The sequence below is a fragment of the Protopterus annectens genome, chromosome 4.part1 (genome assembly GCF_019279795.1).
Source record: "Protopterus annectens isolate FY-2018-M chromosome 4.part1, PAN1.0, whole genome shotgun sequence".
Taxonomy (NCBI): domain Eukaryota; kingdom Metazoa; phylum Chordata; order Ceratodontiformes; family Protopteridae; genus Protopterus; species Protopterus annectens.
Genome location: NC_056734.1, coordinates 924,305,496 through 924,322,070, shown reverse-complemented (window position 1 = coordinate 924,322,070; position 16,575 = coordinate 924,305,496). Strand labels below are relative to the sequence as shown.

Sequence of the window (16,575 nt, the reverse complement as noted above, 5' to 3'; positions counted from 1 at the left end):
TGCAATAAGATTTCATTACACACTATGCAGTTTACTTACTGCATTAGGACAGCCCACTGGAGTACATTTGGAAAAGTCAGCTTCAGCACGACTCTTAGAACAAAGTGTTTCCTTAATTAGGAACTCCACAAAATATGAAGGCTTAGCCACACCCTGTGAAAGCAAGACAGGTAATTACCAGAATGCAAATTTTTGTGCATGACTTTTATGTTGTACTTCTCTAACCAACAAGGATGTATTTAATTCAACATATTTTTAATGTGCTTTTTAAGGGCTAATCATACTGTACCTGTATGCACTGTCCTAGATACATAGATAGATAGATAGTTAGATAGATAGATAGATAGATAGATAGATAGATAGATAGATAGATAGATAGATAGATAGATAGATAGATAGATAGATAGATAGATAGATAGATAGATAGATAGATAGATAGATAGATAGATAGATAGATATGAGTGTATCAGCAAACTGCAAATGATCATAAGAGTGAGCACAGGCAAAGTGATAATTTATTATTAAACTGTAAAAAGATCGAACAGCAGAAAAACAAAAGCTATTTTTGTTTATTTTGCTTGCAAACAAGTCCCCCTGCCCCCCATACCCACTGATAAATATATACATTTCATATATATATATATATATATATATATATATATATATATATATATATATATATATGTGGGTCTACTTCATTTGCCCTAACTTCCGATTGACCGACTTCCATTTGCCCAACACCAAATGACCGAAATTTCATTTGAACGACACTTCATATGACTGACAAGTATTATTGGCAAGTAAATGGGATATGCCCCCTTCTCCACTGTAGTGTGACCCTGGAGTTAGAATATATAGTTAGGGGGGTGGGGGCACAGCCTCCCACAATGTGGGGTGAGGGGGGCAAGGCCCCCCACTTAATTTCATATTATATTGTTTAGTTTTGCTTTAATATTGCTTAGTAAAACACCCCTCCAACTATATATTCTGTATATATATATATATATATATATATATATATATATATATATATATATATATATATATATATTTGTGCTGGAATATAGTAAGTGTTGGTATCCTGTATGTGTTCAATATTATGAGATTCAGTATTTTGAATTTTCAGTATTTTGAACTTTCAAGATTTTGGCTTTCAGGATTTTGGCTTTCGGGATTTAGAAGCAAACCTGTATATTGCCTAAGCTTCTGGTGTCATTCTAAGGGGATCCAGTATCTGTCTGCCTGGGATGACATGATCGACAGACCACGATGCTTTGCCAGAGATGGCCTGCACCTGTCGCCCTTGGGATTCCGGATACTGGCTAAGGCTCTTGCCACTCCTATATTGCCTTTTTTTAGGCAAGGTTCAAATGACAAATTCACCACCATAACAGGTACAAGCAAGCAAAATCTCAGGGTAATGCTACTCACTGCTAGAAATCTAAACCTCAAAATGCATTCACTCGAGGCACTCCTTAAAATGGAGAACATCGACATCTGTGCAGTGACAGAGACCTGGTTCAAAGATCCAGAGAGCACCCCTGCATTACCAGGCTATAATTCATACCACATTTTTCAGCCACCTAACCTGGACTGAAACACTAAAGGCGGAGGTGTGTCCATATTCATTAAAGATATCCACACCTCCAGGCTAGTTGGTCAGCATAATACATCTGAGATTATCCAAGTGCAACTAACTCTGGGCAAGACTGCAATCCAAATTGTAACTTGTCACAGATCCCCCACCATGCCCCAGGATTCACACTCCTCATTTCTTGATACAGTGGAAAATATTAGGGTACAAACCAACACCCTAATAATGGGTGATTTCAACTACCCCACCATTAACTGAGAAAACTACTCATGTACCAACTCTTTTGCGCAACGTTTTCTGGAATTCATAAATTCCAATGCCTTGGATCACCTTATCTACACCCCCACCAGGGGCAGAAATATCCTGGACCTGGTTATTACCAACATGGGCGACTGGTGTTCCACATCAGAGGTCAATTCCTCATTGGTCAGATCTGATCACAAGCTAATCAGCCTAGACCTCCACATCCTGCCCCTATCCCCCATTAGGGAAACCTCCGTAAAAAAAATTCTCCAAAGCCAACTTCATGCTTCTTAAGACAAAAGTGGGAAACTTCACAACACCCAGGCAGATGGACAATAGAGGTATGACTGCTGAATCCTACACAAATGCACTTTATATGCACTTACACGAGTGCATGGATTGTGCTATCCCTTACAGAACCAAAATGCTATCCTCCAAAAAAAGGAAGCCAATCTGGTGGTCTGCTGCCATAAACAAACTCTACAACAGAGGAAAGAAACTGTTGCAAAAAAGAGTAAAATCCCATGATTGGAGGAACTCCCTGGTCAAGCTCAGTAAGAAGCTGAGATCCCTCATAAAATCCTACAAAGCTAGTTACAAAAACAAAATTGCCACTGATTCTAATGACAACCACAAAGCATTCTATAGCTTAGTCAGGAATCTCAATGGCAACACTCAGATCTGCTCTGAGTTTCAGCACAATGGCACTAAATATACAGAACCAACTGATGTTGCCAACATCCTGCACATAGGTTCAGTGTTAACTTTACTCCCTCTCACCTCCTAAAGGGCCCATATCTATAACGGAAGAATGCAAAGTTCCTGTAATCGTGGCTACACAGGTAAAAACCGCATTCTCCAAAGCCAAGAACACAGCATCCATGGGACCTGACAACATCCCAGGCTGCATTCTGTATGAACTACAGAATGAACTGGCACCCCACCTAAGCACGATGTTCAATCATAGCCTCACCTCAGGCTTTGTGCCCACTGAATGGCGCACAGTGAAGGTTATCCCACTCCACAAAGGGGGGAGCCACCAAAGACCCCAGGAACTACCACCCCATTAGCCTAATGAGCCTGGTCTGCAAGGCCATGGAACATATCTTCATGGAACTTATAAACAAATATGTTGGTAATCTCCAAACTCTGGACCCCACCCAGTTCAAGTTTGTAAAAGGCAGATCATGTCTCCTAAACCTGAGAGACTTCTTTGAAGCAGTCACCAAAGCCATAGACGAGGGTAAGGTGGTTCACACAGCCTATCTTGATCTTGCCAAGGCTTTTGACACCATCCATCACTCTGGAATTATAGATGAACTCACTAAACTAGGTATAAATCCCTATGTCACAAGATGGGTTGCCAGCTGGCTCACTGACAGAACCCACACTTTGAAAGTAGCAGACTCCAAATCTGACTTCAGACCAGTGACAAGTGGAGTACCACAGGGTTCAGTCCTGGGTCCTTTCCTGTATGGTATCTACTTTTCTGAAGTACAGGCTAACACAGAAGGTCTTTGGCTAATGAAGTTTGCTGATGAATGCAAACTAGAAGCCATAATTGAAACTCCTAATGATGTGCACATACTACAAAAGGGCCTCACTGAGACAGATGCCTGGTGTCAAAGCCATGGCCTCAAGCTCAATGCCAAAAAGTGCATTGTCATCCTCTTTAGTAAAAACTCTGTACCCATGAGCTACCACATAGGTGGTAGTCTACTTAACATGGAAAGTGTGATAAGAGACCTTGGGACAAAGGTGGACAGCAGTCTCTCCTTTGATAATCACATCACCACAGTAGTCAGGAAATCCTTCTACATGGCATACTTCATCACAAAAGTTTTCTCATCCAGGAAAAAAGTGGTCACTCATTAGACCCATTATAGAGTACAGTGCCCCTTTCGGTATGTACCTCACAAGACATTTACAACAACTGGAAAGGCTGCAGAAATACCTCACAAAGAGGATTATCGGCCTCAAACAGATGCCCTACACTGACCATCTCAAACAACTCCAGCTTTACTCCGTCGCATATTTCCTGCTCAGAGGTGATCTCTGCCTGTCATACAAACCTATGTCAAACCCAGAGCTGTTGGACATGCTCCACTTAAAGAAATCCCAATCCCTCCAAGCTATACGCTCTAGGGACCTAAACCTTGTCACCACAATAAACAGAACATGCTGGAGGGATAGATTCCAGACCCAGAGACTTCCCATACTCTGGAACAATCTACCTATCTATATCAAACAAAGCTCCTCACTAACACTCTTCAAGAAAAAATCTTGATGATTGGATGAGAAATAGGAAATTCACCCTCGGGATCAACTCTGTGGCTCTGCTCAACAGGGGCACAGGAAAATAATTTTCTTGGGTGGTGAAAGCCAGGGTATATATATATATATATATATATATATATATATATATATATATATATATATATATATATATATATATATATATATATATATATGTATATAAAGAGAGAGAGAGAGATCTATATATACTTCTGTCTTCTTCCGTTCATAGTTCATAGTTAAATTGATTACCACTCACCAGTACTTCCACCATCATCAAGAATTGCCCCCCTTCTACAGTATAATTCAGTCCGAATTATTCCATGTATCATATACTTTATTTTTACTTGCTACTTAAAAATATTCTGCTCTTTAACATACAAGAAGAAGAAAAAGACAAAGTGTAGATCAGTGATGAATAGATTGTTTGCTAGATTTATAGAGTGTTTTTTTTCTGAGTTTGACCACAAGCAGAGACGAATTAAATCTAATTCATAACAAATCTATGAAAACATCTTATGGCATCATGGCTCTGTATATGTGCACTGCTCCTGGATAATAAACAAACTACCTCCATCTATCCGCTTTTGACCACCAGAACTTTCCTTGCCTCTAACATCTCTTATTAAATTCTTTCCTTACTTTTGCACTACCTTTCTCTTCAAATAATTATAGTTACTTTTTAAACTTATTACAACCTACTTTTTAATCCAGATTTAGATTCCTATCACTCCTGTTTTACTCTTTACTCTTACCTATCAACAACTAGAAAAAGAAACCACAAAATCTGTGAAGTGTTTACTATCCCTGTAAATGTAAATCCTTTCTGTCAAGTGTACAATTTTTTTTGTACCTAGCATGCTATGTCTGTGACACATTTACATTCTGTCTGATTGCCTACATGTTATTTAACTGCTAATTTTATCATAATTGTTATGGGAGCTTTTCTTTCTTGGCCTCTGCTGAAAATGGGTATTTGTACCCAGTCAGACTTCCCCAGTCAACCAATGTTTTCCATAAATATATATATATATATATATATATATATATATATATATATATATATATATATTTGGGCACAGGAGAATAATATGTTGATAAACACATCAAAAACTAAGCATATGAGATTTGGGAGACATAAACTGAAAGGTGAATATGTAATACAGCACACAGTGATTGAAACTGCAGAGTCATTTAAGGACCTGGGTATATGGGTAGATTCAGCTATGAGTTTTTCTAATCATATCAAGCAATTGGTTAATAAAAATTATAGAACTATAGGTTACATAAAAAGATTTATAAAGTCTAGGAAATTAAAAATAATGAAGTCATTGCTTGTTAGTTACATTAGACCCAAACTTGAGTATAGAATAACAATATGGAAATCCTATAAGAAGACAAGTATGAGTAAACTGGAAAGAGTACAGCAGAAATATACCAAGGGCATCCATGGATGTGAAAATCTAACTTATTATGAAAGACTAAAATATCTGAACTTGTACAGTGTCTCTTACAGGTATTTAAGAGGTGATCTTATTCAGGTATATAGGGCATTTAGGGACTACTACGTCTGGAAATGTTTACGATTATCAAAAAGTACTAGAGAATCATCAGACAACCTCTATAGAAGATTCTACAGGAATGAGAAGTGTACTAATTGGTTCTCTGACAAAGTAGCAGATGCATGAAACAGACTACCAAATTAGATTAAAACAAGCACCAGTTTAGATATTTTAAAGAACAGCCTGGACACTTATTATGGGAACAAGTGTTTTGGTATGTTGGCAAGCTAGAAGGGCATTTATGCCTGTGTTGAAATATTTGTAAGTATGTATATCTATATATATATATATATATATATATATATATATATATATATATACATATATATGGGTCTACTTCGAATAACCGAAGCGCCACGTCACCGACACCCAGAAGACCAAGACGGAACGACCGAACAGGTAGGTTACCAAAAACGCGATATCCCGACAGCTGAGAGACCGACAACGGCAGCGTGTGAGCGCGATCCGGTAAGTGTGCGAAAGTGAAAGATTTAGGATTGGGGAGCAGAGAGGTAAGTGTACGATAGTGAGGGATTTTAGGTTAGGGTGTGGGAAAGGTGAGTGTGCGGTAGTGTCGGACTAAGGGTTCCGGTGAGGTAAGTGTGGGGAAGTGACGTAGAGTAGTGTAGGGAAGGGTTAAGTGTGTCAGGGTTAGAATGCGGGTGGAGTGAGTGTGCGATAGTGACGGGCTGAATGTTTTAGGGTGGGTTAAGTGAGTTAGGGTTAGGGTGCAGGTAGGGTAAGTGTGCGATAGTGACGGTGTTGAGGTTTAGGGGTGGGTTAAGTGAGTTAGGGTTAGGGTGCAGGTAGGGTAAGTGTGCGATAGTGACGGTGTTGAGGTTTAGGGGTGGGTTAAGTGAGTTAGGGTTAGGGTGCGGGTTGGGTAAGTGTGTGGTAGTGTCGGACGTTAGGGTTAGGGTTTAGGTTAAGGTTAGTGGATATGTTATTGTGTGCAATGTGTAGTTGACATTTTTTGTGTCGGTGTAGTGGTGTTCGGTTTTTTGAGTTGTTGGTGTTGTGTGTTTTCGGTTGTTTGGGGTCGGTAACTTGTGTTTCCATGAATCGGAAGTTCGGTGATAGAAAGTAGACCCATATATATATATATATATATATATATATATATATATATATATATATATATATATATATATATATATATATATATATATATATATATATATATAGATATATGTTTAGCAGCAATAATGCCCAACAGAGTGTGTGCTACTCTGTAAATAATACATGCCCAAGGGTGTTCTGAGTTCTAAAGCCACAGTTGGAGGCCTCTACATCTTTAGGAAGAGCACTATTTTCACAGTAACACACAGTCTGGAGGGCCTTATTGAGCCTTATTGAACTTAGCAATTATTGTAACACACCTATGTGCTATCAGCATTACTTGTTTTACACAGTAACAGCACCAGTATTTATTAGTTATGACCCCCCTCCTGGCATGATTAAAGGGCAAATTCCTGTGCTTTCTCCTGCTAACCTGGTGTACTTGACCATTCTGAGGCAGTGTAGCAACTTCCTCATGTACACAGACAACCTTCTACTCTTACCTACCAACAATCAGACTTGTGAGAGATGCACTTATGTCACCAAATTGGAAGTTACACACTCTCCAGCCAAGACTGGACTAGCTGGTCAAGGGGCGATGGTCAACATTTGCACCACACCACATGGAACACACAGCCCTCCAGAACACCCACCAGCACAGCCCACACATTGAAACACAAACCACACACCCACCTTCAGGGAAGCTCTCAATAGAAATTTACCCAAACAGCAGAGACCTCCAAGGCAGAAATGTAATCAACTACCACAACACACCACCAACCACAGGACCATAGCACACATCCAAGGTGTACCCCTCAACCTAAGCCCTTAAGGCAAAACACCTTGCCCAACATACTAATCATAGGAGACTCAATAGTGAGGTACACAGATGTCCCACTCACTAGGTTAAACAAGGAGAAGGTGACAGACAATTGTCTATCAGGTGCCATGAGCTGCCACATAACACATACACTCAGGTAACTCCACAGCAAGTACAAGTATGACTCAGTCATTGTCCAGGTGGGTGTGGATGACTTAAAATACACCTCCCTTGACTACATGAAAAGAGACATAATGGAGGTCTTGGATTATGTGGCCCAGGCAGATATGACCCTAGTCCTGAGCAGTATCCTACTGTCACCCAGAATTATACTACAGTAAAAGCAGAAAATGATTGACTTCAACAACTGGCTAAGTTTCTGGTGTCATTCTAATGGGATCTGGTATCTGTCAACTTGGGATGACATGATTGACAGACCTCGATGCTTTGCCAGAGATGGCCTGCATCTGTCACCCCAGGGATTCCGGGTACTGGCCAAGGCTTTTGCCACCACTATAGTGCCTTTTTTAGGAGGTGTTCCAAAGACCAAAATTCTACCATAAGAACTATAAACAAATACAGTCTGAGAGCCATGCTGCTCAAAACTAGAAGTCTAAACCTCAAGACGCACTCACTCAAAGTGCTCCTGAAAATGGAGAACGTTGACATTTGTGCTGTAATGGAGACCTGGTTTAAAGTAGCAGAAAGCACCCCTGCATTTCTGGGCTACAACTCATCGACACCTTTCGGCCCCAGAACATGGCCAGAAGCTCCAAAGGTGGTAGTGTTCCCATATTCATAAAGGATCTACAGACCCCTAGACTTGTAGCTCAGCAGAATGAATCAGAGATGCTTCAGGTACAACTAACATTGAGTAAGATGGTGCTTCAGGTTATAGCCTGCTATAGGACCCCAAACATGTCCTTAGAATCCCACTCCATGTTCCTAAGCATTCTGGAATCCATCATTGTCCTGCCCATTACTCTTTCATACTAGGGAACTTCAACTACCCCTCCATCAACTGAGAAAATTACTCCTGTACCAATGCACTAGCCCAACGCCTCCTGGAATTCATCAATTCCAATGCCCTGGACCAACTCATCCTGACCCCCACTAGAAGAAGCAACATCCTCGACCTGGTTATTAGTAACATGGGTGACCATTCCTCTACACCAACAGTCAATTCCTCCCTGGTTAGATCCAACCATAAAATAATCACCATGTAAATCTACATCTCACCCACACCCCCCACAAAGCTGACCACCTTAAAAAACTTCTCCAAAGCTGACTTTGTGCTCCTAAAAACAGAGGTGGCTAACTTCAGGGCACCCATGCCAATGGAAAATAGCTGCTTGACTGCTGAATCATACACCAATGCACTGTATGAGCACATACATAAATGTATGGAACTAGCCATACCTAACTGAACCAAGACGCTCTCCTCCAAAAAAAGGAAGCCAATCTAGTGGTCCCCAGCTATCAACAAGCTCTACAATAGAAGGAAGAAACTGTTTCAGAAAAAGGTGAAGTCCCAAGACTGGAAAAACACCCTCATTAGCCTCAACAAAAAGTTGAGATCCCTTATCAAATCCTTGAAAGCCAGCTATGAAGGCAAAATTGCAGCAGACACTAAAAACAACCACAAAGCCTTCTATAGTTATATCAACAAACTCCATGGCAATACCCATATGCTCTGAGTTATTGTACAATGGTACATGCTACACTGAGTGAACAGATATCGCCAACATACTAGCCAACATATTCAGTGCTGAATTTACCCCCCCCAAAGGCCCAATCACAATACCAGAAGAATACCATGTACCCACATTTCTGCAGCACAGGTAAGAGCTGCATTGACCAAGACCAAGAATACAGCATCCATGGGACCTGATAATATCCCTGGCTGCATTCTACATGAACTACAGAATATACTGGCACCACATCTGTGTGCCCTGTTCAATCACAGTCTTACCTCGGGCTTTGTCCCTACCAAATGGTGCACTGCTACTGTTATCCCTCTCCATAAAGGGGGAGCAACAACAGACTCTGGGAATTATCACCCCACTAGCTTGATGAGTATGAACAATGAAACATATATATATATCTCCATGTTTTCTTGGTAAGTGAAGGAGCTCTACATGTATGGATGGCAAGAGTAGAGGGTATAAATTAATAAGAAAGGAAAAACAAATCATGTACCTCACAGACAAGAGCAAGGGGGTGTAGTCAACAAAATATCTAAGTGATGCTTATATCAGTACAATAGGAACCATGTGATGCTAAGAGAAATATGAAGAATGTAAGGGATGACTTTTTAATTGAAATTGTAATGTTTAAGGAGCTGTCACAATAGGGTGAGATATAGATAATAAATTATGGAGTATAACGTATAACTTATACAGGAAGTATGCAAATTGATAAAAAAAATGAGAAGAACAGCTAAATCAAATAACTGTGTAGTGCAATTGAATGCCTTTATGGAAATCTAAATATGTTTTGCTGCTGGCATATATGTCAGTGTTAGATACCTCTCAACCTCTCAGCATGAAAATTCAGGAAAAAGCCAAAATAATGGGGAGGGGCAAAGGCACAAAATTATGGAGTGATTTTAAATATTGTTCTTATAACCTTATAAACCAACTTTGTGTTAGCATGCATGTTCTGAAGGGAATTAAAGGTCTGTCATTATTTGATGACTTCAGTCTTCAATAATTTGGCAAGAAAGAAAGAAAGAAAGAAAGAAAGAAAGAAAGAAAGAAAGAAAGTAAGAAAGAAAGAAAATGGAAATTGTATGAGGAACATACTAAAATATGAAGCAAAGTGTTGATATTCTGTGAAATTCTGGTCAGTTGAAGAAGAACATTATCTTTATTTGGAGGAGTAATACATTTAGCAACTAAGGTGTGTTTATGACTACCATTAAAGCCAGTTCCAAGCATGACTGATATTATGCTCTGTACACTTTCGAAGCACTGTAGTGACACATGTCACAATCTTTTATTTAAATAAGAAACATCTTTATTAAATTATCACATGATATAGGCAATCATACATTTATATAAATGAAAACAAACCATATTGACTTAATCATAGTTACAAGCAATATACATCACAAACTATATTGATATAATTTTAGTTGCAAACATTACACATCACTTATAATCTACCTAATCGTTGTCTGTCAGACATTACATAGCTCATCCAAATCCTGCCTTCTTTTAAACCTCATTCCTTTCCTGTATGTATTGTTCCCACAACTCACATTTTTTCTTATGGAATTTTTCCTTACCCTTTTCTAAAGATCCAAATTCCATTTGTTTATCTCTGTTACTATAGTCACTACTTCTAGTACAGTTGATTAAAACTCTGATTTCCATTTTCTAGTAATTTCTTTTTTGGCAGTCACCATAATTAGTCTCAGCAAGGCCTTACAATGACTAGACAATTCGGATTCTGTATAATAGCTAAGAAAAATCATTTCCCTAGATACACCAATTTGTTCATCCAGTATGTCCGACAGGGATGTCTGCAGGGAAACCTTAAAGTCTGCCAACTCATTACACTCCCAGAATATATGATCCGAATATTTATTTCTTCCCCATCACACCTCTAACATTTGCTGTCTACCTGAGGAAAAAAGTGTCTGGAGTCTACTTGGGGTATAAAAATACCTATGTAAACATTTCCAAGCAAAAATCCTAAATCTTCTAGATTTTGTTGCATATTTGGGGGACATACATATATCCCCCCGTTTTTGTGAATTGCTTATCCAATGTCTCTTCCCAATCCTTTCTAACTTCCTTTGATTCTTATAGTTATGCAATATTTTATATCCTGTACTAACTATTCCCTTTTAACAGCAGCTTTTGTTCTAGATTCTACTAAAAACTCCACTCCAGTGCTGGTCTTTCATTTAGGACCCCCCTATTTATTTTTCTTTGATTATACTCTGATATCAATCTTTGATAAGGAAAGCAGGCTCTAGCCTGCAGTCCAAATAATTCTTGGGATCTTCCCATTCTATTACCTTTCTCTCTCTAGATATTTGCTGCCAATACCTTAATTTCTTTGCCAGGTTTCTCCAATCAGTTTCAGTCTCCTCTTACCTATTGTCTGTATTCAAAGCTGCAGTCATCTCTATCTGCAGAATCTCCTTTCTCCATTCCTGTGTTGGCTTAGTTCTTTGAATACTTTCTGTTCGTTTACGAATATAATGTTGTGCATGATTATTGTTATTCTCCTTAAAGATCTGCATCCAAAATCTCAGTCTGTCCAGCAGCTGTCACAACCTTCCTCTGAAAGTGATATTTTTGTCAAAAGAATTGAATCACTTTTCACAGCAGGACAAACAGATACATGTGCATGCGTGTGGACATGCACACACACACACACACACACACACACACACACACACACACACACACACACACACACACACACACACACACACACGCTTATCAGACAAAACATATACACAGATGTAGATACAGATATAGAGACAGAGATAAATACACACAGACACACACACACACACACACACACACACACACACACACACACACACATACAAAATCACCCTTTCATCTTTGCGGATCATTCAACAAAAGTTTATGTTGTATCCTGCTAAGGTGTTTGCAAGGTGAACTTACTTGCATTGATGCTGCTGTCAGGCTGAGGATTCCAAAGTAATGAATATGATTATTCTCATTATTAAACTTCTGTAGAACCTTATTGGCTGCTTCAATAACATCTTTATCATCAACTGATACTGGTGTTGGACAGCCTGGGCATGTCTGGACTATCTGTGAACGGGGAACTGTAGACAAACAAAGACATCTACTTAAAAGCTTTGCTATAATACTTTTTATAATGTGTTTAATACATTCTTGCTTTCAGATATCATCTCTTTAGATGTTAATTGACAAAATTAAACTTAGAATTAAATGTATGTACTGTGACTCACCTTCATATAACTGGTACATCTGAAAATCCATGGCTAAAAGTGAAGTGATTTACTGCAATGTATGTGTATTGCACACCTCCCCGTGCCTCACTGTATGTGTGTAGTTAGGGATGGGGGATCTAAAGAAAAAAAATCCATACCACCCAGATGGCTGTCTGAATTACTGGCCATCTTAACTGACCTTCACCCCAGTGATGGGGGACAAGTGGGTCAATTGATCATGGAAAGGTCTAATGACTGACAATGGGTGCAAAGAGTGCAAAAATAATTCTTATTTCTTTTAGTTCAAATAATACATTAATTTCCAGACATATACTTTGGTTGCATTTTACTTTGTATTATTTACTTTGCCATGAAACAACATGACTAGATAAATACAAAAACCTGGTCCTTTTTCTGTGTGTTGCCTGTCTCTTCTTACAATAATCATCTGTTTCCGTATATTAAACTTGTTACACATTTTTGCATAATCTGCAACAGCATATTCTTTATCTTTACAATGACCTAAACTGCAATTTACACAAATAATGAGACTAAAGGAATCTAGGATAGAGGCCTGCTATGTCTGAATTATATCTTTCTTCGGTGAAGGACATTGTCAACTACTTTCTTTTTGCCACTAGAAGCTGTAGTTTGTTGAATAATATGATGCATACATGGCATATCGTGGTTGTAGTTATTGTGGACATACTACCAGCCTCCCACCCAGGCCTCTAATTTAATCAAGTATTACTGATTGCATTTGACGAAAAATTCCCAAATCCAATCCACATTGTGCTAGTTCCTTAATACTATTTGCTTTTGAAAATTATACAGTCAAAACTAATAAAGTCACAGGTTAGATACCCATCTATGTGATATGAAACATACTTGTTACTGATGTGAAGGGTGAAATATAAAAGGCATGCAGCTGATGATGACTGGTGTGTAGTAGATATTTCTGCACAGAACTGAGTGGGGTAGTGCCCACATTCAAGCATTACAGGCTACAACAGCTGAGAAGGTTCGTTTAGTTTCAGTTTCCCCTTCTCTTCTGTGTTTTGCAGTTTGAACAGTAGCACTAATTCTATGAGATGTGAAAACTCTGGACTGAATTTCTACTGTACATTCCATATCTTTTAAAATACATGGAATCTCATTATAAAAAAAAACAAGAAATACCAAAAAGGAGAAACCTTTAAGCAGATTTAATAGAGTTAATCATTTTTGTCCTTTACAAGACTTCATCATTATATTCAATAGATGCCAAAACATTTTAATTTTTTAGTTCTGAATATTTTCGATATTTTTAGAAATGGTTCCAAACTGCAATTCATATTTTTAAACAGTTAATATGAGAAACGTCAATTGTATTATTTATTTTTTCTTTGATAAATGAATGGGTGTTCTGAGAAAACTGACATTTTCAGCCATAGTCTGAGCCACAAAATTTGGTTGCTGAAAACTAAGAAAAGCTAACATTACCACAATCCAGCACAGGACAAATGACAGCAAAATGCACACAGCATTACATCAGGGTGAAAACATTCTGTTCCATGTTAATAAGTAAGTAGGCACCAGTTCATTAACGTAAAATTCACATGCAAATTTTTTTCTTCAGGTGATAATGTGCAGGCTTGGTAAAGGTGTTGTGATTGGGAATAGAGGATGTATAAAAGGATTTCACTCTGCCAGGACCAGCGTTAGGTAAACTGGCCTGTGACCCTTCCCATTCTGGCCTACTATCTGGATAATTTTTTTTCTTCCATTTTCTCACAGTCTGTCTTACTTAACATTTTTTTCCTGCAGTTATTCATTGATTCAACATATGCTGTTTATGCAAGCCTGTACTCTGATAGCTGTGGCTGAATCAAGCGCATTAAGCTGAGGGTATGGGGGCTGCAAGGCCTCCATAAGCATACCTCTCATCTGTCCAGATTTTCTCAGAATGTCCAGGTTTTTGCTTCATATTTTGGGTCAGTTCCTCATAAAATTTGTGGTTTTCTGGCAAATCACAGAGGATTGAAGTCACTAAATAATAACACATATTTGAGTTTCAGACTTCATATCCTTTGCTATTCTAGGAACTTTCTAAGTTCATAAAAGCAATATTTCTATTTTTGAGTTTGTTGATAAATTATTTTAGGCTTTCTCCAGACTTCTTACTCTAAGATGTTGAGAGCTAGAAGTCATCAAAGTTGTTGATGCCCTGAGTTGCATTTTTGAGTTTTTTTAAACAACCTTATAATCCAGTGATTGAAAAAGTATGATAAAGGAAAGAAGTTCAGTCTTACTCTTCAAGTTCTTTTTTTTATGTATCCTTTAAACACACCCTAACTGACCAAATAAAATAACAAAATTACACTGGGGGGTTGGGGACTGCTAGACACCCAGAAGCCATGGGATTATAGATGCTCTGAGATACATTTTAGAGCTTTTTCCCCAATCTTTTGATCCAATAGCCTGAATAAAAATTATGCAAACAGGAAAATAAATTTAGTCTTACATTTTTATTTCAATAGGAAATATGTTATGTCCATGATTTCATGCTCAAAACTGACCAAATACCAGTTTACAATCAGCTGTGAGGATACATGTATATCATATCTTGGAATAGCACCTGCCCCTTCCCCCACTCCCTACCTCAAAACAGGTAGTCACTTTCTATATATCCCGCTATGGTGTTAAACTGGATTAAAATTAAGAAACAAATACCCACAGTCATATATCACGCTGCTGCTATTAAATTTATGCACAGTATGTCTCCTTACCTCCTTTCTCCCAAAAGACATGGCTATTACAGAGCAACACATGTTAGTGGCCACTATCACAGCTTCCATGCAACTAGAGAAGTTCCCATCAGTATCTTGCACATCACCTCCTTAAAATGTATACAAATTAATGAAAGTTTATTAAGTGCATCACTATAATTCATTGTATTATAGTATAACAGTATTCATATATTCTCTTTGATATCTTCCTCATTGTTTTACCAACATAGAAGCTTCCACAAGAGAAATATAAAGTTTCATACATAACTGCAATCAAATATTTTAGCAGCCCCAACAGAAATTATACCTGAATTTAAAACTGGATCCCTTTGTAATTCCATGACTTGTACATGTAGCCCTCCGCAAATTACAAAAAAAGAATTTGAAAGTAACAAGAGAACAGAGGTTGCAGAACATTACTCTTTTTTCTTTAAAGTTATTTCTCAGGGGTGTGCTCCCATGTACACCTCCAATGTGTAGGACAAGCTTCCTTAAATATATATATGTTTATCGCTGTGGTAGTTTTGGTACTTTGTTTTTGTAGTTCTTTATTTAAGTTTCAGTACCATCCTTTATTGGCCGGAATCTTCATTTGTTTTGGTTTTACTCTCTCTCTCTCTCTAGATATATATATATATATATATATATATATATATATATATATATATATATATTTATATATATATAGTTATATATGTATACCAACTGTCATACCTTGGAGAAAAGGGAGCATTCTGAGAGGTAATGATTTTGTATATAGTCTATGTAAGTCTACATTTTCTGCCATTCATTCTGACTGTTCAGGGACTTGAACCAGTGAATCTCAGAATGTCAAATTATTACCTCTAAAATCAGCACTGGCACACTGTTTATGTTTCTGTCCTACCTGCAGAAACCACAGGGAAAAGTACATGGTGCCCTGAGCTATACTGTTTGTGCTTAAAAGGACTGTTTTTTCTATGACTAAAGCATGACACACTCATAGCTTTAGGTAAAATTTCAGGGAGACTTGTTAACTCTTTCCAGTTTTTCTCTTAATTGTTTTAAAATTTCCATAGTATTCATGCTCTAAGCATGCACATGGACCAGACAATTTGTTTTTTTCACAAAGTAAGAATGATGACTGTGATAATGAATATAATTATTTGCAAAGTTTTTTTTTTATTTTCTAGATAAAAGCCTTTGTTCTGCTTTCCTAGATAAAGCTCCTATTTAGAAAAGCAGCTTTTTTTTTACTACATGTTCATATAAAGTGAGCAACTGTGTTATTAACATTTAATTCATCTAGG

General features: G+C 37.9%; 1 protein-coding gene and 1 long non-coding RNA gene across 3 annotated transcripts in view; one reads left to right on the top strand and one right to left on the bottom strand.

The window, feature by feature from the left end:
* The window catches only part of LOC122801121, a 375,071-nt gene that overhangs the window by 217,856 nt on the left and 140,640 nt on the right, over positions 1-16,575 (top strand). The window lies entirely within an intron of this gene.
* LOC122801120 (fetuin-B-like) overlaps positions 1-16,575 on the bottom strand; it is a 163,037-nt gene that overhangs the window by 47,935 nt on the left and 98,527 nt on the right. Inside the window, exons 4-5 of the mRNA XM_044070648.1 lie at positions 12,223-12,389; positions 40-153 (exon numbers count right to left, since the gene is read on the bottom strand). Of these exons, the coding sequence (XP_043926583.1) occupies positions 40-153; positions 12,223-12,389 (281 nt within the window). The remainder of the gene's footprint in view (positions 1-39; positions 154-12,222; positions 12,390-16,575) is intronic.